This window comes from Xenopus laevis, chromosome 5S (genome assembly GCF_017654675.1).
Source record: "Xenopus laevis strain J_2021 chromosome 5S, Xenopus_laevis_v10.1, whole genome shotgun sequence".
Taxonomy (NCBI): domain Eukaryota; kingdom Metazoa; phylum Chordata; class Amphibia; order Anura; family Pipidae; genus Xenopus; species Xenopus laevis.
Genome location: NC_054380.1, coordinates 41,146,937 through 41,167,536, shown reverse-complemented (window position 1 = coordinate 41,167,536; position 20,600 = coordinate 41,146,937). Strand labels below are relative to the sequence as shown.

General features: G+C 38.2%; 1 protein-coding gene across 2 annotated transcripts; it reads left to right on the top strand.

The window, feature by feature from the left end:
* The first annotated feature begins 2,369 nt into the window (after positions 1-2,369).
* sult6b1.2.S (sulfotransferase family 6B member 1 gene 2 S homeolog) lies at positions 2,370-19,151 on the top strand. 2 transcript variants are annotated; one of them, XM_018264775.2, is made up of 7 exons: positions 2,372-2,618; positions 4,323-4,435; positions 5,614-5,703; positions 12,012-12,138; positions 13,593-13,687; positions 15,192-15,348; positions 18,889-19,151. In XM_018264775.2, exons 1-7 carry the CDS (start codon positions 2,420-2,422, stop codon positions 19,011-19,013), a joined length of 906 nt encoding a protein of 301 aa, XP_018120264.1. In that variant the 5' UTR covers positions 2,372-2,419; the 3' UTR covers positions 19,014-19,151. The 2 variants fall into 2 exon arrangements, with proteins under 2 accessions (XP_041420373.1, XP_018120264.1); XM_041564439.1 differs by lacking the exon at positions 5,614-5,703 and having other exon boundaries at positions 2,370-2,618.
* The last annotated feature ends 1,449 nt before the right edge of the window (positions 19,152-20,600 follow it).

Below are 20,600 nucleotides of genomic sequence, written 5' to 3'. Positions count from 1 at the left end.
ACCTTGCGTTTTTATTGACAAAAACAATATTGTGTAACCATCTCCTTGAACCAAATCCAAATACTTTCTGCTATTAATGTGTAATTCAGTTGGTAAATCTGTTGAGGGCTGTGGTCCAAGTACTGCCCTTTATACCCTTCTTTTGAATGCAAGATAGTATAAAACAGGGCTGTCCAACTGGCGTCGAGCTGGCTGTGACCCCCTTGTGTGGCCCCCCCACCTGCTGTGTCTGTTTACCATGTGTAAAATTTAAATCGTATCACTACAGAGATTAAATGGCCCCTCTATTGTTTAAACCTCAAATTCAGACTAAACCCCTTGCATTGTTCACACTTGTGACACCTCTATTGTTTACACCCCCTAAAATCCTGTACTGTTCACACCTGACCCCCAGACTGTCCACATTGTTCATCTGTTCACACTTTATACACAATGCTAATGGGGCACCAGCACTGTGTCACTGTATGTATTACATCTTAGAGTGGTCCTGTGTGTGCCATACTCTGCCTGCGTGTGCCGTGTGCCCTACTCTGCCTGTGTGTGCCCTGCTCTCCCTGCATTTGCAGTGTGCCCTACTCTGCCTGCGTGTGCCCTACTCTGCCTGCGTGTGCCCTGCTCTGCCTGCATATGCCCTGCTCTGCCTGCATGTGCAATGCACTGCCTGCGTGTGTCCTACTCTGCCTGTGTGTGAAATGCTCTGTCTGCGTGCGTCCTGCTCTTGTGCGTGTGCCCTGCTCTGCCTGCATGTGCCGTGTGCCCTACTCTGCCTGCATGTTCCCTGCTCTGCCTGCGTGTCCAATGCTCTGCCTGCGTGTGCCCTGCTCTGCCTGCATGTGCCGTGTGCCCTATTCTGCCTGCATGTTCCCTGCTCTGCCTGCGTGTCCAATGCTCTGCCTGTGTGTGCCTTGCTCTGTCTGCATGTGCCCTGCTCTGCCTGCGTGTGCCATGCTCTGCCTGTGTGTGACATTCTCTGCCTGTGTGTGACATACTCTGCCTGTGTGTGCTCTGCCTGTGTGTGATATACTCTGCCTGTGTGTGACATACTCTGCCTGTGTGTGCTCTGCCTGTGTGTGCCATGCTCTGCCTGTGTGTGCCATGATCTGCCTGTGTACCCTGCTCTGCCTGTGTGTGCCATGCTCTGCCTGTGTGTGACATACTCTGCCTGTGTGTGACATACTCTGCCTGCGTGTGCCCTGCTCTGCCTGTATGTGTCCTGCTCTGCCTGTGTGACATACTGTGCCTGTGTGTGGGGGGACGCCCGCCGGCTCCCTGGCAGGGACGCCTGCCGCGTCAGAAATCCTCTGTGCCTGTTCTTTCCTAGGGCGCGTGGCGCACTTCTCGCGTGATGACGTGGGCGCGCAGTGGCGCGAAATTCAAACCTATTTAAAGTGGCAGATTGTATTTGTCAGTGCCCATGATAGGATTTGTTCCTGGTGCTTAGCTGTTGCTATTCTGATCTTGAAAACCTGTTTTGACTACCTGTTGTGACCCCTGCCTGTTCTTGATGATTCTACTTTGTGTATCCTGACCCCTTGCCTGATATCCAACCCCGATTCTGCCTTATCCCTCTGATTGACTTTCTGGTTTGACCCTTGCCTGCCTGACTACGTTTGTTCTCTGCCTGCCCCGACCCAGCCTGTTCTGATTACGATTTGTCTCACACTTTGTACTGTGACCTTCAGCTCAAAGACTCTTGCCTTACAGTTGTGCCCCTCTGCTTGTCTAGAACCCCTCGCCTTGCACCTCTCGTTTAAGACCTGGAGGCATCTGAGTAGCTGAGGGCTCCTCTTGAAGCCAAAGGCGGCTGCTACAGGCGGAAGCACAAGCTGAGACCAGGGTGCTTGGCATTGGTTCTAGATTTAGGGTGCACAGACTAATTGATGGAACACACCTGGTCCAATTGGTGTCCCATCTCTTTGACTGTAGAAGTGATTTAAAAACAAATAAAGCCTACTGAGGACTTACTTCTACATTACACATTTACAAATACTGAGCAATGAGAGACCACAAGACCTAGGCAGTATATATATTTATATATACTGTATATATTTTTATCACAATGCAATATTCTGATGGCATCATTTAACCAAATATAGGACTCACTCATTTCTTGTACAAAATGCAAATTGTTCCCTTACTGTATTAATGCAATGTAGAATGGACTATCATATCTGAACTGAAGCTAATGTTATGATCATTACACCTTGCGTTTTTATTGGAAAAAAACAATATTGTGTAACTCTCTCCTTGAAACCAATCCAAATACTTTCTGCTATTAATGTGTAATTCAGTTGGTAAATCTGTTGAGGGCTGCGGTCCAAGTACTGCCCTTTATACCCTTCTATTACAAGCAAGATAGTATAAAGCATAGCATACAGCAAGAATACTATTTTCAGTAGACACATTATTGCTCCACAAAATGGCTAGTAGGAAGCTATTCCTTAAGGAGGTTGAAAATATGATGGATGCTTGTAAAGATATTCCACAGGATGATATGCTCTTTACATACAATGGAACCTTATACCCCAAAACAATATGCCATCCAGAAACATTTAAGGCTATGGAATCATTTCAGTTAAGAGAGGATGATTTACTGATTGTTTCTTATCCTAAATGTGGTATGTAACACAAGGATTTGATTTAAATGAAATTATTTTCTTTTATTCTCTTTTGGTGACTAAATAGTTACAGAAAAAGAATATAAATCATCTATGTTCCCTCTACTTTATTTGCACATAGCTGGGTGTTTCGTGAAAACAATATATGATGAAGATTTTTCATTGAAGAACATTGATTCTGCACTAATATTTTGTATTCGAGATACCCAGATTTGCTTGTGAAATTGGATGTAACGTCCATAAAATAATAGAAATCGATTTTTGATGTTAGTCTGCTTTGTAAAATATTTCTGCTGCTGTGTAGTTCTTGAATACTATGGAATGCTGAAATATCATTGACAAGATGGGTAGGTGGACTTGTACCCAGTATTGCCTGGAACCTTTCATGTTTGCTGGTAAATGGACAACAATTTTGTATACCTCTGAAATCTACCCGGAATCTATCTGCTCAGTTGTTCTACAATGCTATGGAAGGATGCAATTTCATTATCAGGTAGTTTTTGGGGTAAATTTACACAAAAAGTAGTTGATGATCTCCTCCAGTATGAGAGGATAAAAAGTTATATAATTGCAGGCAACAGTGGGTTTTATATACTGCCAGGACTAGGGACCTGGTTCTACATTAAGGCACCATTGGGTTTCTTATTGCTATTGTTTTTGTATACCGGTCTCTTTATCTAGTATGTGTTCATAAAGTGTGTTGCAGGCAAATTACTTAAGGAGAAGGAAAACAAAAAGAACCACTTGTTGAACTGAGTTGTGTATATAATGACAGGAGAATATACAGTAGGTCAGGAGACCTTGCTCCATGACACAGAGCAAAACAACTAGAATGTGACCCAGAGGAAACATGTGGTTTTCCCTAAGTGATATTTAATAAACAGGTTATGTTTAAGAAAAGAGTGCTTCTACTAAAATCTGTATCTTTTAATGGGAGTGGAGAAGAGCTCCTAATAATATGGGAGAAATAGAGAATACCATGAACAAATAAGAATTAGTTCAAGTAATGTAAGCTAAGGGCATAGACCCTCTTGCTATGGGGCAAAAATTCCCCAGCGACGGCTTCGCAGCCATCGCAACACTTCGCCAGGCGTAAATTTGCTAGGACAATGCTAATTCACTAATTCGCCAATCAAAGTGAAGATGCGATAGTGTTGCCTAATTTGCATACGGCAGGAAATGATAAAGTTGAATGGACATATATGTTGCAGCAAATACATTACATTACACAAGTCCAGGGAATCTTAATAAATGAAATAGAATTGTTATAATGCCCTACACATGAGCCCATTGTATAGTTCATGTTCCGTATGTTAGAAAATGGAGGGGGGGGGAACCCGGTTACCCAAAAAAATGTTTTACAGACCTTTGCAGGCTATCACTCAGAAAAAAGACACCAGCATTTTTTGGGACTTCAGTAAAATCCACATCTTAGTGAATTTGGGGAGTTACGTATGTTCACCAGAGCAAAAATTTGATTGGCGCTAGAGTGCGAAGCAAGGCTATCGTCTATCTCCTTCGCTAGCGAAGTGATGCCTGAGCCCGTTAGGAAATCGGTGAAGTCCCTGCAGGCGGTAACACTAGAGAATTGACGCTAGCATTAGCCACTTTGCCCTTTAGGGAATTTGCTCCCATATATCTACTGATATGCTAACATGCTATCACATCTACTTACAGTTTTTTTTAATCTTTTTATTTGCCTAGGATCCAACTGGACTTATCAAATATTACAGGACATATTATATGCTGTGCACAAAAAAGAAGAATCAATCATTGGAATACCAATGTTGGAATTTGGACTTCCTGATAAATATGAGGTATTTCTATCATGCAATCCATAAGCATTTGTATACTAACCTAGAAAACTGACATCACACATCTCCCTCTATACAATTTCACATAAATAAAGAAATTGGGGCATCGGGAGCACTTTAAGGTACTAGTGGGACCCGGTCAAATATCTCCTGAAGCAGGAGAACTTGGATATACAGTAATAAGGCAGGAAATTAAGAAATAGTTTATACTTAGCGAAGTAGACAAGAGACCATTAGAGGGTTATGTTGAGCTCTTCCAGCTAATATGCATGACATATTTAGGGGATGCTTTAGTGAAAAGTTCTGGCAGTTAAAAGGTTTGATGGTGGGCTCCTAGTCATGGTGAGGACTGGGCAATTGTCACTTTATTAAAACTGTTCTGAGGGTCTCCCATAGTGCAAAACAATGAAAAGTTTATTACGTTTATTTAAACAAATATATTGAACAATCAATTATAAAAATCAATTATATAGTCCATTTATCAGACCACACGGTCCACGCAATAGGAGGGCACCCCTCTTTCTTTGTTTATTTTCAGTTCTTCTGGGTCTGAGCAACTGTTGAGAAAGCAGTGCTTGATACAGATCTCATTTCTGTTTTTAACTTTTTATTAAATGTATTGGATTGACATTCTCTGTGGTGGCAAATAACTGCACTTTGTTTTATTTGCTTTCATTTTCCTTTGCTTCACATATTCCTATGTGCCACTTTAAGTTAGTTATATGTCTGTGTGCGGATATACATAGTGGACGCACATAAGCCCTCTGCTGTTCATCGACCCTGTCTCCTTCGTTTGTGCACAATTGCAAATTTTCATCAATGGGTCATGGGAAATTTAAAAACTATGTTATCTCTTGTGCATCCCCAGTGCTTCCGAACCAAGTGCATGTGGTTGGGCAGCATGTCGCCCCCTAAAATCCTGCCGTCCTAGGCCGGGACCTTTCTATCTGTGTGCTATTTAACATAATACTGTCTGGGTGACAAAAATTTGGTGGTGCTAGTAAACCATGTAATATGGTTTATGTAGTGCTGATCATTTACGTGCACCAAAAAAAACTGAAATTATATTAGTGATTGCAGTAAACCAACTCTGATGTTTAGTCAGACTGTGAGCAACCTCTCTGCCTTTTTTAGCCTAGTAATTCACATAATTTGTCTCATATTCCTTACCTGTCCTTCAGAAATACAACCAAGAACCTTCACCAAGAGTCTTTACCACACATTTTCAGTATGGTAACATGCCAAAATCTGTGTTTACAAGAAATGTAAAGGTAAAGAATTCATTTTTTCAAGTAATATTATCTGCATTAGGTTAACATTTACATTCCAGATTGCATTCTCTTGAATATAATCTATCCTAGAATATTGTTATGTATCCAAGGTACTTGTTGCAACTGGTAGATGGGGGTACCCTACAATCAAAGTTAGTCCAAACAGGTTACCTTAAAACCGGTTAGACTTGGTTCAACTCCTGGCAACTCCGAGAAGGGCACGTGTTCCTATGTGACTGCTATCTCTCATGTCAGCCCTCGCTGTATTGTTGGAGGAATGTTTAAAGGGCAAGGCAAACAAATAAAATCCAATTTTTACTTTCTTTAATGAAAAAGAAACCTATCTCCAATATACTTTAATTACAAAATGTGTACCGTTTTTATAAGAAACCTAACTGTATGCAGTGAAATTCTCCCTTCATTTACAGCTGTGGATAGGAATTTTCAGATGGTCCCTAACTGCTGAGCAGGGAAACAATCATACTTATGAACAGCAGGGGGAGCCCCCGCCTTACTTCCCAGCCATGCAGAATTCAAGCAGCTTTGTTTATGATGATCCTTAAGCAGCTCAGACCACACTGAGCATATGCAGGGCCAGGGTCAGGCAAAGATGTTAAACAAAGTTACAAGATGACAGCCCCCTATGGCCAACTTTGAAAGCATAAATCATTTGTTGATTAGGCTTTGTGGTGCAGTAAGTTCATGCTTATATTTAGTATACAAAATACAGCATTTCTAGCCTTATTCTATTTTAGACTTTCCTTGTCCTTTAACACTGATTCCACTCACAAAGATTGATCTCTTGAATAAGCATTGATTCTTTAAAAAACATATTAAACCATTTATTGATGGATATTACTCAAATTCTCTCTTGTGGCTACTGATTCAGATGGTACAAGCTCTAATCAGTAAATGCATCAAATATTTTTGTAAACAGTTGTTAGTCAATCACAGATATTGGGGCAGTGTGTTTACTTCAGAAAAACTCACCCACTTTCTATTCATTCTAATGGGATGTTTAGAGGTGCATTTGTTAAATGGTGAGCTCTAACTTTCACCCCTTGATAAATACACTTCTAAAAATTGAATAGAAAGGATTAAATAGAAATGGGCATTTTTCAGTGGTAAACTCGAAGCTCAAATTTTGATAAATCTGCCCTGTAGTGCTCACAACAGAGGCAGCTTGCTGCTGCTGTCACCCCTCCCCTGCCCACTCACCTTTATGATCTGGAGGGGGTGGAGGGGGGTGTCCACAATGCCAGCAGAGAGGTCCAGGAGGCAATTTCCCTCTCTGCACTAGAAGAGCCGAGTTTCCAGTTTAAAAAACAAAATTCGTCTCTTAAAGTTACAGGAGCAGCATTTTGCCACCCCTGGTAACTATTGAGGCACTGCCGCCTAAGGCGAGTTCCTCAACTTGTCTCATTGGTGCTCCTTGTTGGAACCTCTTACTGCACTACTAACTTATCTGATCCTGCCTTTCCCTCCAAGATTGTATATTATAAAACTATCCTTGCACTTACTTCCAGGCCCTATTGAGCACATCACACCACTTCCAGCAACTGGGGGAATTAAAGAGACCATGCGCAACTCTTTTTACAGAATAGAACATTGACATTGACTGGCCAGCTACTGAATTGAAAGAAAAATACTTTAAAGGGGACCTGTCACCTAGAGATAAAAAGCTATATACACTGTAATAAAAATCCATTTTAATTTAAACCTGAACCCCAAATTATTTTTATTTATTAAAACATCCTGTTATAAACTCATTTAAATGTCTCAACTGTCCATCTTATATCGCCTGTACGTCCTCTAAGCCTTAGGCATAGAGGTGGGGCAGGAAATTACTTTCACTTCAGAAAAAATGTACACCAATACCTTGTCTGCTGCAAACAGGGATTTCCCAAATTTTTTTCCATGGTGCTCTTGAACACTTCATAAAGGAAGGGCCATGCGGTTCCGAAACGTTTGATCATCTTGAAGAGCACCATGGAATACATTTTGGGAAATCCCTGTTTGCAGCAGACAAGGTATTGATGTTCATTTTTTCTGATTGCATAATTGCAGGTGGGTGGCTAGGCCTAGGCCAGTGCCTTTACCTAAATCCCCTTAATAGGACTATGAATTACTTTCACTTTCCATTTAGCATTTCCTAGATCGTCATTACACTTCCTACTTTTTCACTCCCTTTTCACCAACTAATTGTGTAGCCTGTACAGAGACATGGGTATTTTTAAGGGTGACAGGTCCCATTTAACACTGGAAAGGGAAAGATATTCCCATCTATACTATGACAAACTATGATTAGTTTGTCATATGTAAAGTGTTTTACATGCCTTACTTTCAATTTATATGGATGGAAAGTTATTTTTGCAAAAAGGTTTAGCACTCAGATGCAAAAGGGCAGACTCTGAAAATACACTGCAGACAAATGTGACAAACAAATGGCAATGCTAGATTAGATGTCAAATTTTCTCATTCAGTATAAAAATAAAAATTGGATAAACAGATAGGCTGTGCAAAATAAAAATTATATCTAATATAGTTAGTTAGCCAAAAATGTAATATAGAAAGGCAGGAGTGTCTGGATGTCTAACATAATAGCCAGGGTAAACAATTGCAGCAGCACTCCGATATGTGAAAAAAACTTTTTATTCGTGCAACAATGGCAACGTTTCGGACTATTCCAGTCCTTTATCAAGGCTTGATAAAGGACTGGAATAATCCGAAACGTTGCCGTTGTTGCACGAATAAAAAGTTTTTTTCACATATCGGAGTGCTGCTGCAATTGTTTATCCACGTGTAAAGAACCTGTGCAGAGAGGAGTTCAGCGTGCACCCGAGACTACAAACAGTGAGTTGTGTGAGTGTGGCACTTTACCTTTGACTTTGTAACATAATAGCCAGAACACTACTTCCTGCTTTGCAACTCTCTTGCTTTCCACTGATTGGTTACCAGGCAATAACCAATCAGTGACTTGAGGGTCTTAATGGTTTGCTTTTGAATCTGAGCTGAATGCTGAGGATCAATTGCAAACTCACTGAACAGTTATGTCCCATGTGGCCCCCCTTCAAGTCACTGACTAACTCAGAGTTAGAGAGCTGAAAAGCAGGAAGTTGTGTTCTGTTCTGTTCTGTTAGACATCTGTTCACTCCAGCCTTTTTACATTACATTTTTGGGTAACTAACTATATTAGTAACTTTTTTTATTTTGCATAGCCTATCTTTTTACCCAGTTTTTATTTTTACACTGAACTGTTCCTTTAAGACCATCATTTTATTTAAAAAAATAAAATATCAGTTTGCCAGGTCTAAGCTGGGGAAGGAAACTCTGGTAACTCTGGTAACATTCTATAAAATTCACACTTTAGTGAATTTGCAGAGTGACGATCATTTGCCTAAGAGAAAATTCAACTGATAGGGCGCAAAACTGCGATAGTGACCATTTCTTTCGCTAGCGAATTATCTTCTACGCCTGTTAGTAAATTGGCGATGTCCCAGTGGATGGGATTTCTGGCGAATTTTCGCTAGCGATGGCCACTTTGCCCTTTATTAAATCTGCCCCTCAGTGACTATAGTGTAACATTTATATCATGATGTGAAATGAATACCTTGCCTCAGGTAGCACCCACAAGAGCTCTTTTAGCTTTTAGAGACAATTTTGCTGTTTTAAACAGGAAGTCTAGCTCTTCTACTGTAGGAGAGTGATCACACCAATTTACATGCGTCACCATCAATGTGCACACTTGCATCAATGGCGACAAAATGCAGTGACAGGACATACATGTGGATTCCTTCAAAGATTGACAACATGCTACTGATATTCAGCCTGAACCAAAGCTATGATTTAATCCATGAATTTGTTCAACCTCATAAAACAATTAGGGGCAGATTAATCAAAGGTCGAGGTGAATTTTAGAATTCAAAATTTTTTAATTTTGAGCAATTTTTGTGTACTTCGACTAGGGAATAGTCCAAATTCGATTTGAATTTGAAAAAAATGTGAAAATTCAAATATCTAAATTTATCATGTACTGTCTCTTTAAAAATTCAACTTCGACCATTAGCCATCTAAAACCTGCCGAATTGCTGTTTTAGCCTATGGGGGACCTCCTGGAACCAATATAAAGTCAAATGGTGGAAAAACTTTGAATGGAATTCGATCAAATACGATATTCCTTCTATTCGAACGATTCGAATTAGACCGAATGTGGTTCTATTTGATCAGAAAATTACCTATTCGACCAAAAAAAAACTTTGACTTAATTTCAGTTGGACTTTTTGAATTTGAATTTCGAAGTTTTTTCAATTCGAAATTCTACCCTTGATAAGAATGCCCCATAATCTAGGATGACTCAAACAACAGTTTTTAAGAATGCAACAGAAAAATAACTGCACAAAAAATATTGAGATTAACACATATACAGGGCCAGATTTACAAAGTGGGTGCCCCTAGGTCTGCTGTTGTTCATCACCTCCACCCCCCCCTTTATTCATGCAAAGTTCCAGAGCAATGGGGGTTGGCGCACCGGAATCCCTATCCCCCTATCGTATCTCCTGCGCATCCTCAGTGTTTTTGAACCAATGTGGGTGTGGTTGGGCAGCATGCCATCCCCTAAAATCCTGCAGCTCTAGGCCTGTGCCTTGGTGGCCTCTCCTCAAATCTGGGCCTGCACATATAAAAGTACAAAGAACAAGATGCCTACCCATTAGATTAGAGAAACTGAATTTGAAGCAGTGCAGATGATTCTTGAGGGTGAGAGCAGTGAGGTTGTGGAATGGCCTGCTGGGTGGTGATGGTCAGGGGCAATTTTATTCCCTTAGCTACCTAAGGAGACTCCCGCAATGCTGCGCCACCTTGTTCCTCAGTCTTTATCTTTCCTGGCCAGAGCAGGTCCGTTGTGGAGGCTGCATCTCTAATGCAGCCTACTCTGTTCTAGAAGAGATGACTTTCAGGTTTATTAACCAAAAATTCAGCTCTTAAAGTAACCAGGAACGTTTTGTTTCACCCCTTGTAACTTCAGGACTGCTGCCATCTGAGGTGAGCTTCTCACCTTGCCTCATGGCAACAGCATCCCTGTGATGGTATATTATTGCCTTTAAGAGTGGCTTGAATGATGTCTTGGACAAGCACATTATTAACCAGGTAACTGTAACCCCAGAGATGCTCAGTTAAACTGTTTTAAAAAATGGGTCCCTAGAACTGATCTCCTGCATGGCTTCTAATCTCAAAGCACCAGGTATCACTGCTCTTTCAGGCCTGCAGCCTGAGAACCTTTTGCCAGACTTCTGTATTGTGATTCGCAGTGTAGGACTGGCCCACTGGGATACCACGAAAACTCCCGGTGGGCCCAGGTGTCAGTAGGCCCTCTTGCTTCTACTCATTTGACCTATTTCTTGGCCATTCCCTATTTATTGAAGAGGCTTAATTATGGAAGAGTTGAGTATAGTATGTAGAGATAAAAAACTAGGAGAATAAAGAGTTTGAGTGAGGAGGAATAATAGTTTGGAAAGTGGGCGCATGGTCTAAGGTGGGCCCCTGGCATCCCAGTCCGACACTGTGTGGCACATTTTCTAAGCTCGAGTGAAGGATTCGAAGTAAAAAAACTTCAAATTTCAAAGTATTTTTTGGGTAATTTGACCATCGAATAGGCTATCGATAAACTATTCTAACTAAAAATCGTTCGACTATTCGACCATTCGACCATTCTATAGTCGAAGTACTGTCTCTTAAAAAAATACTTTGACTACATACTTCGGTAGTTTAAACCTACCGAGGTACAATGTTAGCCTATGGGGACCTTTCCCATTACTTTTCTAAGGTTTTTTTGATCAAAGGAAAATCCTTCGATCGATGGATTAAAATCCTTCAAATCGTTTGATTCGAAGGATTTCACCATTCGATCGAACGATCATAGGCTTTGGGGTAAATCCTTCACATTCGATATTCGAATTCGAAGGATTTTACTTCGAGGGTCGAATTCGAGGGTTTATTAACCCTCGATATTCGACAATTAGTAAATGTGCCACTGTGTAATTGTAATACATTTCAGTTTTTCAAAGGAGCAATTCTTTATTTGTTTGATTAGATATGGCCTGTATCACAGGGTTCTTCTCATAAAGACCTGTCCCCCAGAAGCAAATCAATGACGGCTGCTGAGTCTCTAAAATATAAGCAGACTGCCCAATTTGGTTCTTTACCTCTGGTATTTAGTCCTCTACCTGCCAAGTTTTTACTTTGCTTCTTGAAGCAGATGAATAGTTGCTGCTTCATAAGGACATTCTCTGTCTTGTTTGCACCATGTACAGATGCTAGTGGTTTTTCGGAATCCAAAAGACACAGCAGTATCCTTCTACCATTTTTACAACAACAACCCAGGTCTTCCCAACTACAGTTCATGGGATACATTCTTCCAGGATTTCACAAGCGGAAATGGTAATTTTTTCTCATTTGAAGTATTTTTTTTAAACAGATGATTGTTAATCAAAATGAAGAACATTTTTGGAGATTTTATATCTTTTGTCTGTTTCCCAAATAAGGGCACCCCACCACTATAAGGGTAAAAAAAAGTAATGGAATGTAGAGATGGCAGTCATAATGTCTTAAAATATGAGATTTGCTGTCTTTTAGATTCATGAAACAATAATAGAGCAGATCTATCAACTATGATAACCTCTGCTTGAATTACTTTATTTGATATCACAAAATAAACTTTCCACCATTACTGGAAGATTATGCGCATAAGGTCTGCAACTAATTTGTACCAACTATCCACCCTGATTCAGAGAGAGCTGCTTTAAATATGAAATCATACACTTTGAGTATCAATAGAGAAAGTGGAGTCAGCATCTCTCCTGGTCTTTGTGTGCATCTCATTTACCATCCATACCATTGTCCTCAACACCTTGATTGCGAGTGCCCACTAATGTTGTATTTCATATAGTTTGGTGGGCATTAGGCACTATAGATGATTATTTTAATGAAAGATAAAGTAAATCAATGCCACTCTTAAAAAGTATTCTCTCTAAAAAAGGTATTTTTTATGGAAAAACAAATGTTGAGGTATGTCACATTTTTTGGGTAACAAGATATAAAACTAAAATTCTAGTTACATAGTGTGTGCATAAAGGAATAATAGTCTGCAACAGCTTTAAAATAAAACGTATGGCACTCCTGCTGCTCCAACATATGACTTATGCATACATGCCAGGACAAAAAAATGCCCACAGATCAATTGTACTAATCATTTTTAGAAAGGGACTTTTGAAATGAAGCAGATATCTTATTCAGGCATCTAGTAATTCATCAAATAAAGATGCACCACATCTTGGATCCCAAAAACTCTTTCTGCAGGATTCATATTCAGCCGAGTGCTTATTCCAAGCTGAACACAACCATAAATATCCCAATACTTTAGACCACATGACAACTGTCATGTGTCTTTTCCACATACTACAAAAGTTTTTTTGGAATTTCTCTGACTTCCATACAGTATGTGAATTGCATTCTGGATATGGCTGAATCTTTTGTGGTGGATCTGAAATTCATCCAAATCCTAAAAAAATCCTAAAAGGGGGAATGTAATTATATTCACAAAGAGAACAACGTTGCGAATAAAAAGCCTCATGTCACAATGCAATATTCTTCATTAAGCTTTTATTGCTTTGCGAATCTTAATTGCACATTGCGAACCTTTAACACCTGCTTGAAGGTGGCTTAAACTTTTGGAGAAAATGTAACAAGTTTTACGATCAGCAAATATATCCAAAATGTTTTTCCAAACAGATTGGATCACTGTCAGGACAGGGCCCTGCATTTAAAGAATTCATACACAATACAAGAGTCTTGTGCCACATTTTGACCTAAACTTAACCATCTTTTGTTTTCAGTTTGCTTTGGATCATATTTTGATTATGCTCTTACGTGGAACAAACACATTGATGATGAAAATGTGTTGATAATGACTTTTGAAGAGATGAAAGAGGTTGGTTTATCATAGAGACACAAAAGATGCTTATTTTTGTAACACATTAGCTATATGGTCTGACACTCTTTAAAAAACTAATTATGTGTACCTTTAAGGCATTAAACATTTTTACCAATCCTAATTAATTCAATTCCCATTCAATTCAATTCGTTAGCTGAATTCCCTTTACAAGCGGACACAGTTTTATGTGGATTCCTGGCTTATGTATACCTTACACATAAACAGTTTTTTTGTGGTCAGTACCTCTGAGCTTGAGTTCCAGTTGCAATTTATATATAATTTACTTAAAAGGATACATGTCATGTCATGTTTTTTTTTTCAATACACATCAGTTAATAGTGCTGTTCCAGCAGAATTCTGCACAGAAATATGTTTCTCAAAAGAGCAAACAGATTTTTATATTTTTAATTTTGAAATCTGACATGGGGCTAGACATATTGTCAGTTCCTCAGCTGCCCCAAGTCATGTGACTTGTGCTCTGATAAACTTCAGTCACTCTTTACTGCAAGTTAGAGTGATATCACCCCTCCCTTTCCCCCCCCCCAGCAGCCTAACAAAAGAACAATGGGAAGGTAACCAGATAGCAGCTCCCTAACACAAGATAACAGCTGCCTGGTAGATATAAGAACAGCACTAAATAGTAAAATCCCACTGCAACACATTTAGTAACATTGAGTAGGAGAAACAACAGCCTTCGAGAAAGCAGTTCCATCCTAAAGTGCTTTTTATGGGGGGATTGTACAAAAACAAACTAACTCTTTATGTGGGGAGTGTACAAAAAAAAAACCTAAACTACTACACTTAGAAAATATTCCCTGCTGCTGCGCTTTTTAGAATTATAGATTTCCATCTCTTTCTGAAAGCATAGGACCAGGCAAAATGACCTGAGATGGCTGCCTACACACCAATATTACAAAAAGAAAAAAATACACTTGCTGGTTCAGGAATGAAATTTTATATTGTGGAGTAAATTATTTGCAGTGTAAACAGTGTCATTTAGAAATAAAAACTACACCATGTGTCTCTCTATTATTTTTTATTGTTTCCCTTCTCTGTAGAGCCTCTACTATTATTTTTTCATTAATACTAATGAACATTGCAATAAATCAGCCATTAGCATTAGATTTGTACTGTTTAAAAACAAAACATCTTATTCTTTGTTAGATAAGTAGACCAGGGGCAAACAATAGACAGATTCAAACCAGTGAGAAGAAGATATATCATGGTTTATTACATGAAACAGACGAGATTCAATTTGAGGATAGGAGAAAACTTTTCTCCAAATTCAGTTCCAGTTTTATCCCATAGACTTCCATAGAGTTTTTACGTGATAAACCATGAGAAACGTTTTTCTAAATTAGATTGCATCTCAGATTGAATCTTGTCCATTAGTTTTCATGTGATAAACCTTTTTTCACTGAATTGAATCTGGCCTATTATATCTCACATGTTTCTGAACATCATTTGGAGCTAGATATATGATTAAGATTCATGTTCACAGGATTTATACAAAGCAGTGAAGAAGATATGCATATTCTTTGGATATTCGCTGACTGAGGAGCAAGTCCAATATATTTCAGACAAAGGCACATTCAAGTCTATGAAGGAGAAATCAGGTGAAACTCATGGTTATTTTGGGAAAGTTCTTTTTAGAAAAGGTAAGAAAGTATAAGTATTTAAACAGTTGTATTTTTTGCTTTTCCATCAGCCCTGTCAGTAAACAATTACTTAGAAATAAATCATAGCTTTAAAAAAAACCATATTCTTAAGCGTCCGCACTATGTCCCAGTTTCTCTAGGTTGCACGATCGATCTTTCAACATATACTTAATCTTTGGAATAATTAATTCCTGGATCAACACTCCCATTCTTTGTGATATATTATGTATTTTTATTTATACACACATGATATAGTGTTCCAATGTTTCGGTCCACATTTGGACCTTTTTCAAGGTTAAAAATGTATACACTGAGAGATTCTGTAACTCAAGACAAAAGGGAGGACCACAATAACTTTAGTGACAAGGAGGGTAATTCTAACTGCTGTCAATGTATTCAATTTCTCCTGCTACTGAAATAATCCAGCATGCAGCCCCAGCTATGATGAAAGAACCACTGTTCTCTTAGGGCAATGACACATGAGGAATTTAGTTACCCTTGAAAAATCTCTTCTCTTCTGCATTTTTCCGAAGTGGCCTCAAGAGGAAACTTCAATCGACTTTGATAAAACAAACTGACCAGGGGCGTAACTACAGAGGCAGCACACCCTGCTGCTGTAGGGGAGCCAGAAGTGTAGAATAGCCCATTAAGGCCCTAATTAATTAGCAATATTTTTCAATAGCTTTTTGTCAACAGTTTTAGAACTACAAGATGGATATCACAGTAGAAATATGCATTATTATTTGCGCCAATCTATTTAAAGAGCAATTTTAATATACAGGTATCTTGGTAGATAAGGTCAACTTACTGATATTTTGTGCCCTAAATTGAATTTGCTGTGGGGCCCAGTAGTGTTGTAAAGCCACTCATATGTTTTACCATCAGCAGAAGAGGAGATTTGTCTTATTTCAACAATGTGTTTATTATTTTCCATAAACAAGTCAATAATGGAGCAGTACATATACAACATTTCAAAATATTGAATGTAGAAGTATGCATATATAATAACAAGTAATGATCTTCATGAACTAACTAAGAGCAATAAAATTGCCAAAATGACATAAGAGCAAAGAAAATACATGAAATAAAAGCATCAAAGCACTAAGAACATGAAATGGGAAATAATTTGACAACGTCCATGAAATATTTTGACCTTCAATCTTCTTGTTCAGATGACCTTACAAATCCCAATTTAGCCAACAATTGCTTTTTGGGTTTATCAAATAAATCTAGATATCTGGACCAAAGAGAATAAAAAAAGAACAGGAGGATTTTTCTTTCTCAAAATTATATCTAAAAGCTTCTTCAAGCGTAACTGACTTAGAGAAAGTAGTCAAGGAAGTTGTCTGGAGAAAGAAAGAGGCTGCTCTGATGTTCTTCTGCTTAGGAAAGATTTGAGAAAGGTTTATAATTGTTTTCCTAAGCAGAAGAACATCAGTGCAGCCTCTTTCTTTCTAAAGACAACTTCATTGACTACTTGGTGGTGCTGTTGTAACAAAATACATTCATATTAACAGCACATGTATCCCTTAATATTTTGGAATAAAAAGAAAATAAATAATGAATGTAAATGACAAAAGTGCTTAGACTAGCACTCTCATCAATTACATTCACTTCTTTAAAGGTTCACTTATACTTTAAGATAGGGACTTCCTTCTGTATCCAATAAAGAGATATAAGTTTAGGAGATTTGTCTCAAGCATTCTTCATGTGTCATTGACCTTAATTTATACTCTTTTGCTTTACTGACCCCTTTCTTGAATTGCTCCCCTTTCTCTCCTCTGTCCCCAGAATTTTTTATAAATAGAAAGCTTTCATCTGCAGCCACTTTATATTGGGCACTTCTCTCTGAATACAGCATGGGGCATGTGTGGATTGGACAGTGCAGAAAAAGTTCAATCTCCTGTAGAATGTCACTGTGGCAGCAAAAACCTTTCTATTATCAACACATTTGGGACAGGGCCTAAAAGGAAATCACACTATGGTCTGTGATACAAATTTTGGGGGGCTTAGCCACCATGGTTCGGATGCCTATGACCTCTAGGTTGGCAGTAATTCCAAAAGTACATTGAAATTACAAGCACTTAGTGCATGAAGAAAAGTACTGATTAGAAGGTTATGATATATAAACATATATTTTAACAATTACATTGGACAGGAAGTAATGTGAATGATCTATACTGTATGTCAGTGCTGTATAAGTAAGGGATAATAATCGATTCGGAGCGAATGTGTTTTTAAGGAGATCTTTCTTTTAAAGGACAACTATACCCCCTGGGTCTCTATAAAAATATATTGCATAAAACAGCTCATATGTAAAACCCTGCTTCATGTAAATAAACCATTTTCATAATAATATACTTAAGTAGTATGTGCCATTGGGTAATCATAAATAGAAAACTGACATATAAAAAAAATAAGGGCCGCCCTCTGGGATCCTAGGATCAGAGACGTGCAGCCGTGCCCCGCCCCCTCCGTACGGCCGGAAACGGACGCATTTCCTTTAGAACAGAGTGGCGCGTGAGCTGCTGTGGGGCCCTGAGGGGGTGCTGGCCCTGGCCCAATCGCACCCCCTGCTCCCCCGGTAGTTAAGCCACTGCCTAGGATTCACGATGCACACAAACAAACTATAAATGTTAGGTCATTGAGCCAATTAAAAGACAGAGTTCTGTCTTTTAATTCCACACTACTTCCTGTTTAAGGGGCAGATTTACTAAGGTTCGAGTGAATTTTCGAAGTACAAAAAGTTGGATAATTCGACCATCGAATAGGATACTACGACTTTGAATTTACTTTGACTTCGATTCTAAGTAAAAATCGTTTGAATATTCGACCATTCGAAGTACTGTCTCTTTAAAAAAAACTTCGAGTTCAATACTTATCTAACTTAAACCTGCCGAAGTGCTATGTTAGCCTATGGGGACCTGCCAGAGCATATTTCTAAGTTTTTGGGTTTCGAAGAAAAATCTTACGATAAAATCGTTCGAACTGTACGATTCGAAGTACGATCGGAGTACAATCGGAGTACGATGTTACGATGAATAAAATCCTACTATTTCGAATTCAAATGTCGGAGGATTCTATTAGATGGTCGAATTAAGTAATATCGCATTCGAAATGCACTATTCAACGTTTTCTCCAAAAGATACTTCATATAATAATTTTTAAAGTCCACCAATTGAGTCCAAATAGGTTCTAGGAGGTCCCCCATAGGCTAAAACAGCAATTCAGCAGATTTTAGATGGTGAATGGTCGAAGTCAAAATTTTAAAGAGAAAGTTTAATTTTCGAATTTTTTTCAAATTCGAATCGAATTTGGACTATTCCCTAGTTGAAGTACACAAAATTAGCTCTAAATTTGGATTTTCACTTCGATCTTTGATAAATCTGCCCCTTAATGTGAAATAAACTATCTGTTGCTTATGTATGCATTTTGGGAGTATAGTTTTCCTTTAATGTTTGTAAACAATATTCACATACCTGTAAAACTTCTGCATCATAAAGCTTTTAATGTACAGTATATATTTTGCTTAATTTGAAGGTGATGTTGGAGACTGGAAAAATCATTTTTCTGAAGCTCAAAGCAAAGAAATGGATGCCAAATTTGAAGAATATTTAGCAGGAACAAAGCTTGGAAATAAAATGAAATACAACATATATTGCTAGGCATAAAGTGCAACAATAGATAAACACCAAAAAAAGAAAAAATGCCCTGTAAATGTTCTTTGACTCAATATTCGTATTTCACCCTATTTCAGCATTGGTCTTTCTTTCACTTTTACAAAATAAAGCACATAACCTCTACAATTTGTATCCTTATTCCATTTTTAAATTAGCACTAAATAGGACAGGGACTATATTATCTATAAAATGTAGCAGAACATGTCACTACTATATTAATAAATACAATAATATATTAAGGAAAGTGTTTTTAAAGAGATTCTTCACTCACTAACCATGGGATGTTGAACAGGTACCTGTTATCCAGAATTCTCAGGACCTAGGGTTTTCCAGATAACAGATCTTTCCATAATTTGGATCTTTATACCTTAGCTCTACTAGACAATCATGTAAACACTAAATAAACCCAATAGGTTGGTTTTGCTCCCAATAAGGATTAATTGTATCTCATTTTGAATCAAGTACAAAGTCATGTTTTATTATTACAGAGAAAAATTTAATCTTTTTGAAAAATTTGGATTATTTGGATTAAATGGAGTCTATGGGAGAAAGCCTTTCCATAATATGGAGCTTTCTGGATAACGGGATAAAAAAAAGTCTGTCCTATGTGCTCTAAGTTCCAAAAGAATTCTGGAAACAAAATGTAAATCATTTTTACAGTGTTGGTAAAGTTTATTTTGCTTGACAAATACAATAGAAAATAATTTGGCATTATTTCTTAGGGTGACAGGTCCCCTTTAATTACAGAAATTATAATATTTCGGAAATGGCTCATTATTTGGCATTTCCACTAGATATGTAGCATTGATATAATTTCCTTATCATACCTCTAATATTTGTTTGCACCTCCAGATATGTTATGACTATTTTACAGTTTGTTTCTTGTACCTTATACATAAGGTAAATGCATGTATTTCATTATTCTACAAATTTATGGGGCAGATTTATCAAAGGTCAAATTTAGGTGAATCTTTTTATACTCTAATAAATTTGAATATACTCACAACTTGAATGGGAAGTTAAGAAAAATACGAACGTCTAATATTAGATCAAATAGTCCTGACATGAAAATTTGAACCAAATTCGAATCAAATTTTTCCCTCTGAATAAAACTTGAATGTCAGGAAGGAAATTAACATTCAAACAGTTTAACAGACCTTTGCCATTGACTTGTAAATGAACTCGGCAGGTTTTAGATGTTGACTATTAAAACTAGAACTATTCCCATGGTCGAGGTGTGATACATCTCACATTCGAATAATTGGTTGGGTGAGATAAAGAATTATGGGGAAGCTAGGGTAGACGGGGCAGTGGGATTAGTAAGGGGTCATGCGGGAGGAGTGAGGGGGGCATATAGTTTACCAGCTAATGAGGCCCCTCAAGGAAAACAGACTAATACTAACTTAATATATAATTCTCCACTAAATAATGCAAATTTCAAAAGTAAACGTAGTAACCTCCGCTGTATGCTGGGACATGCACAGAGTTTGTCAGGTAAAATGGGAGACCTAGAATTAATTGCATGCTCTAAAAATTATGATATAATTGGTATCACTGAGACCTGGTGGGATG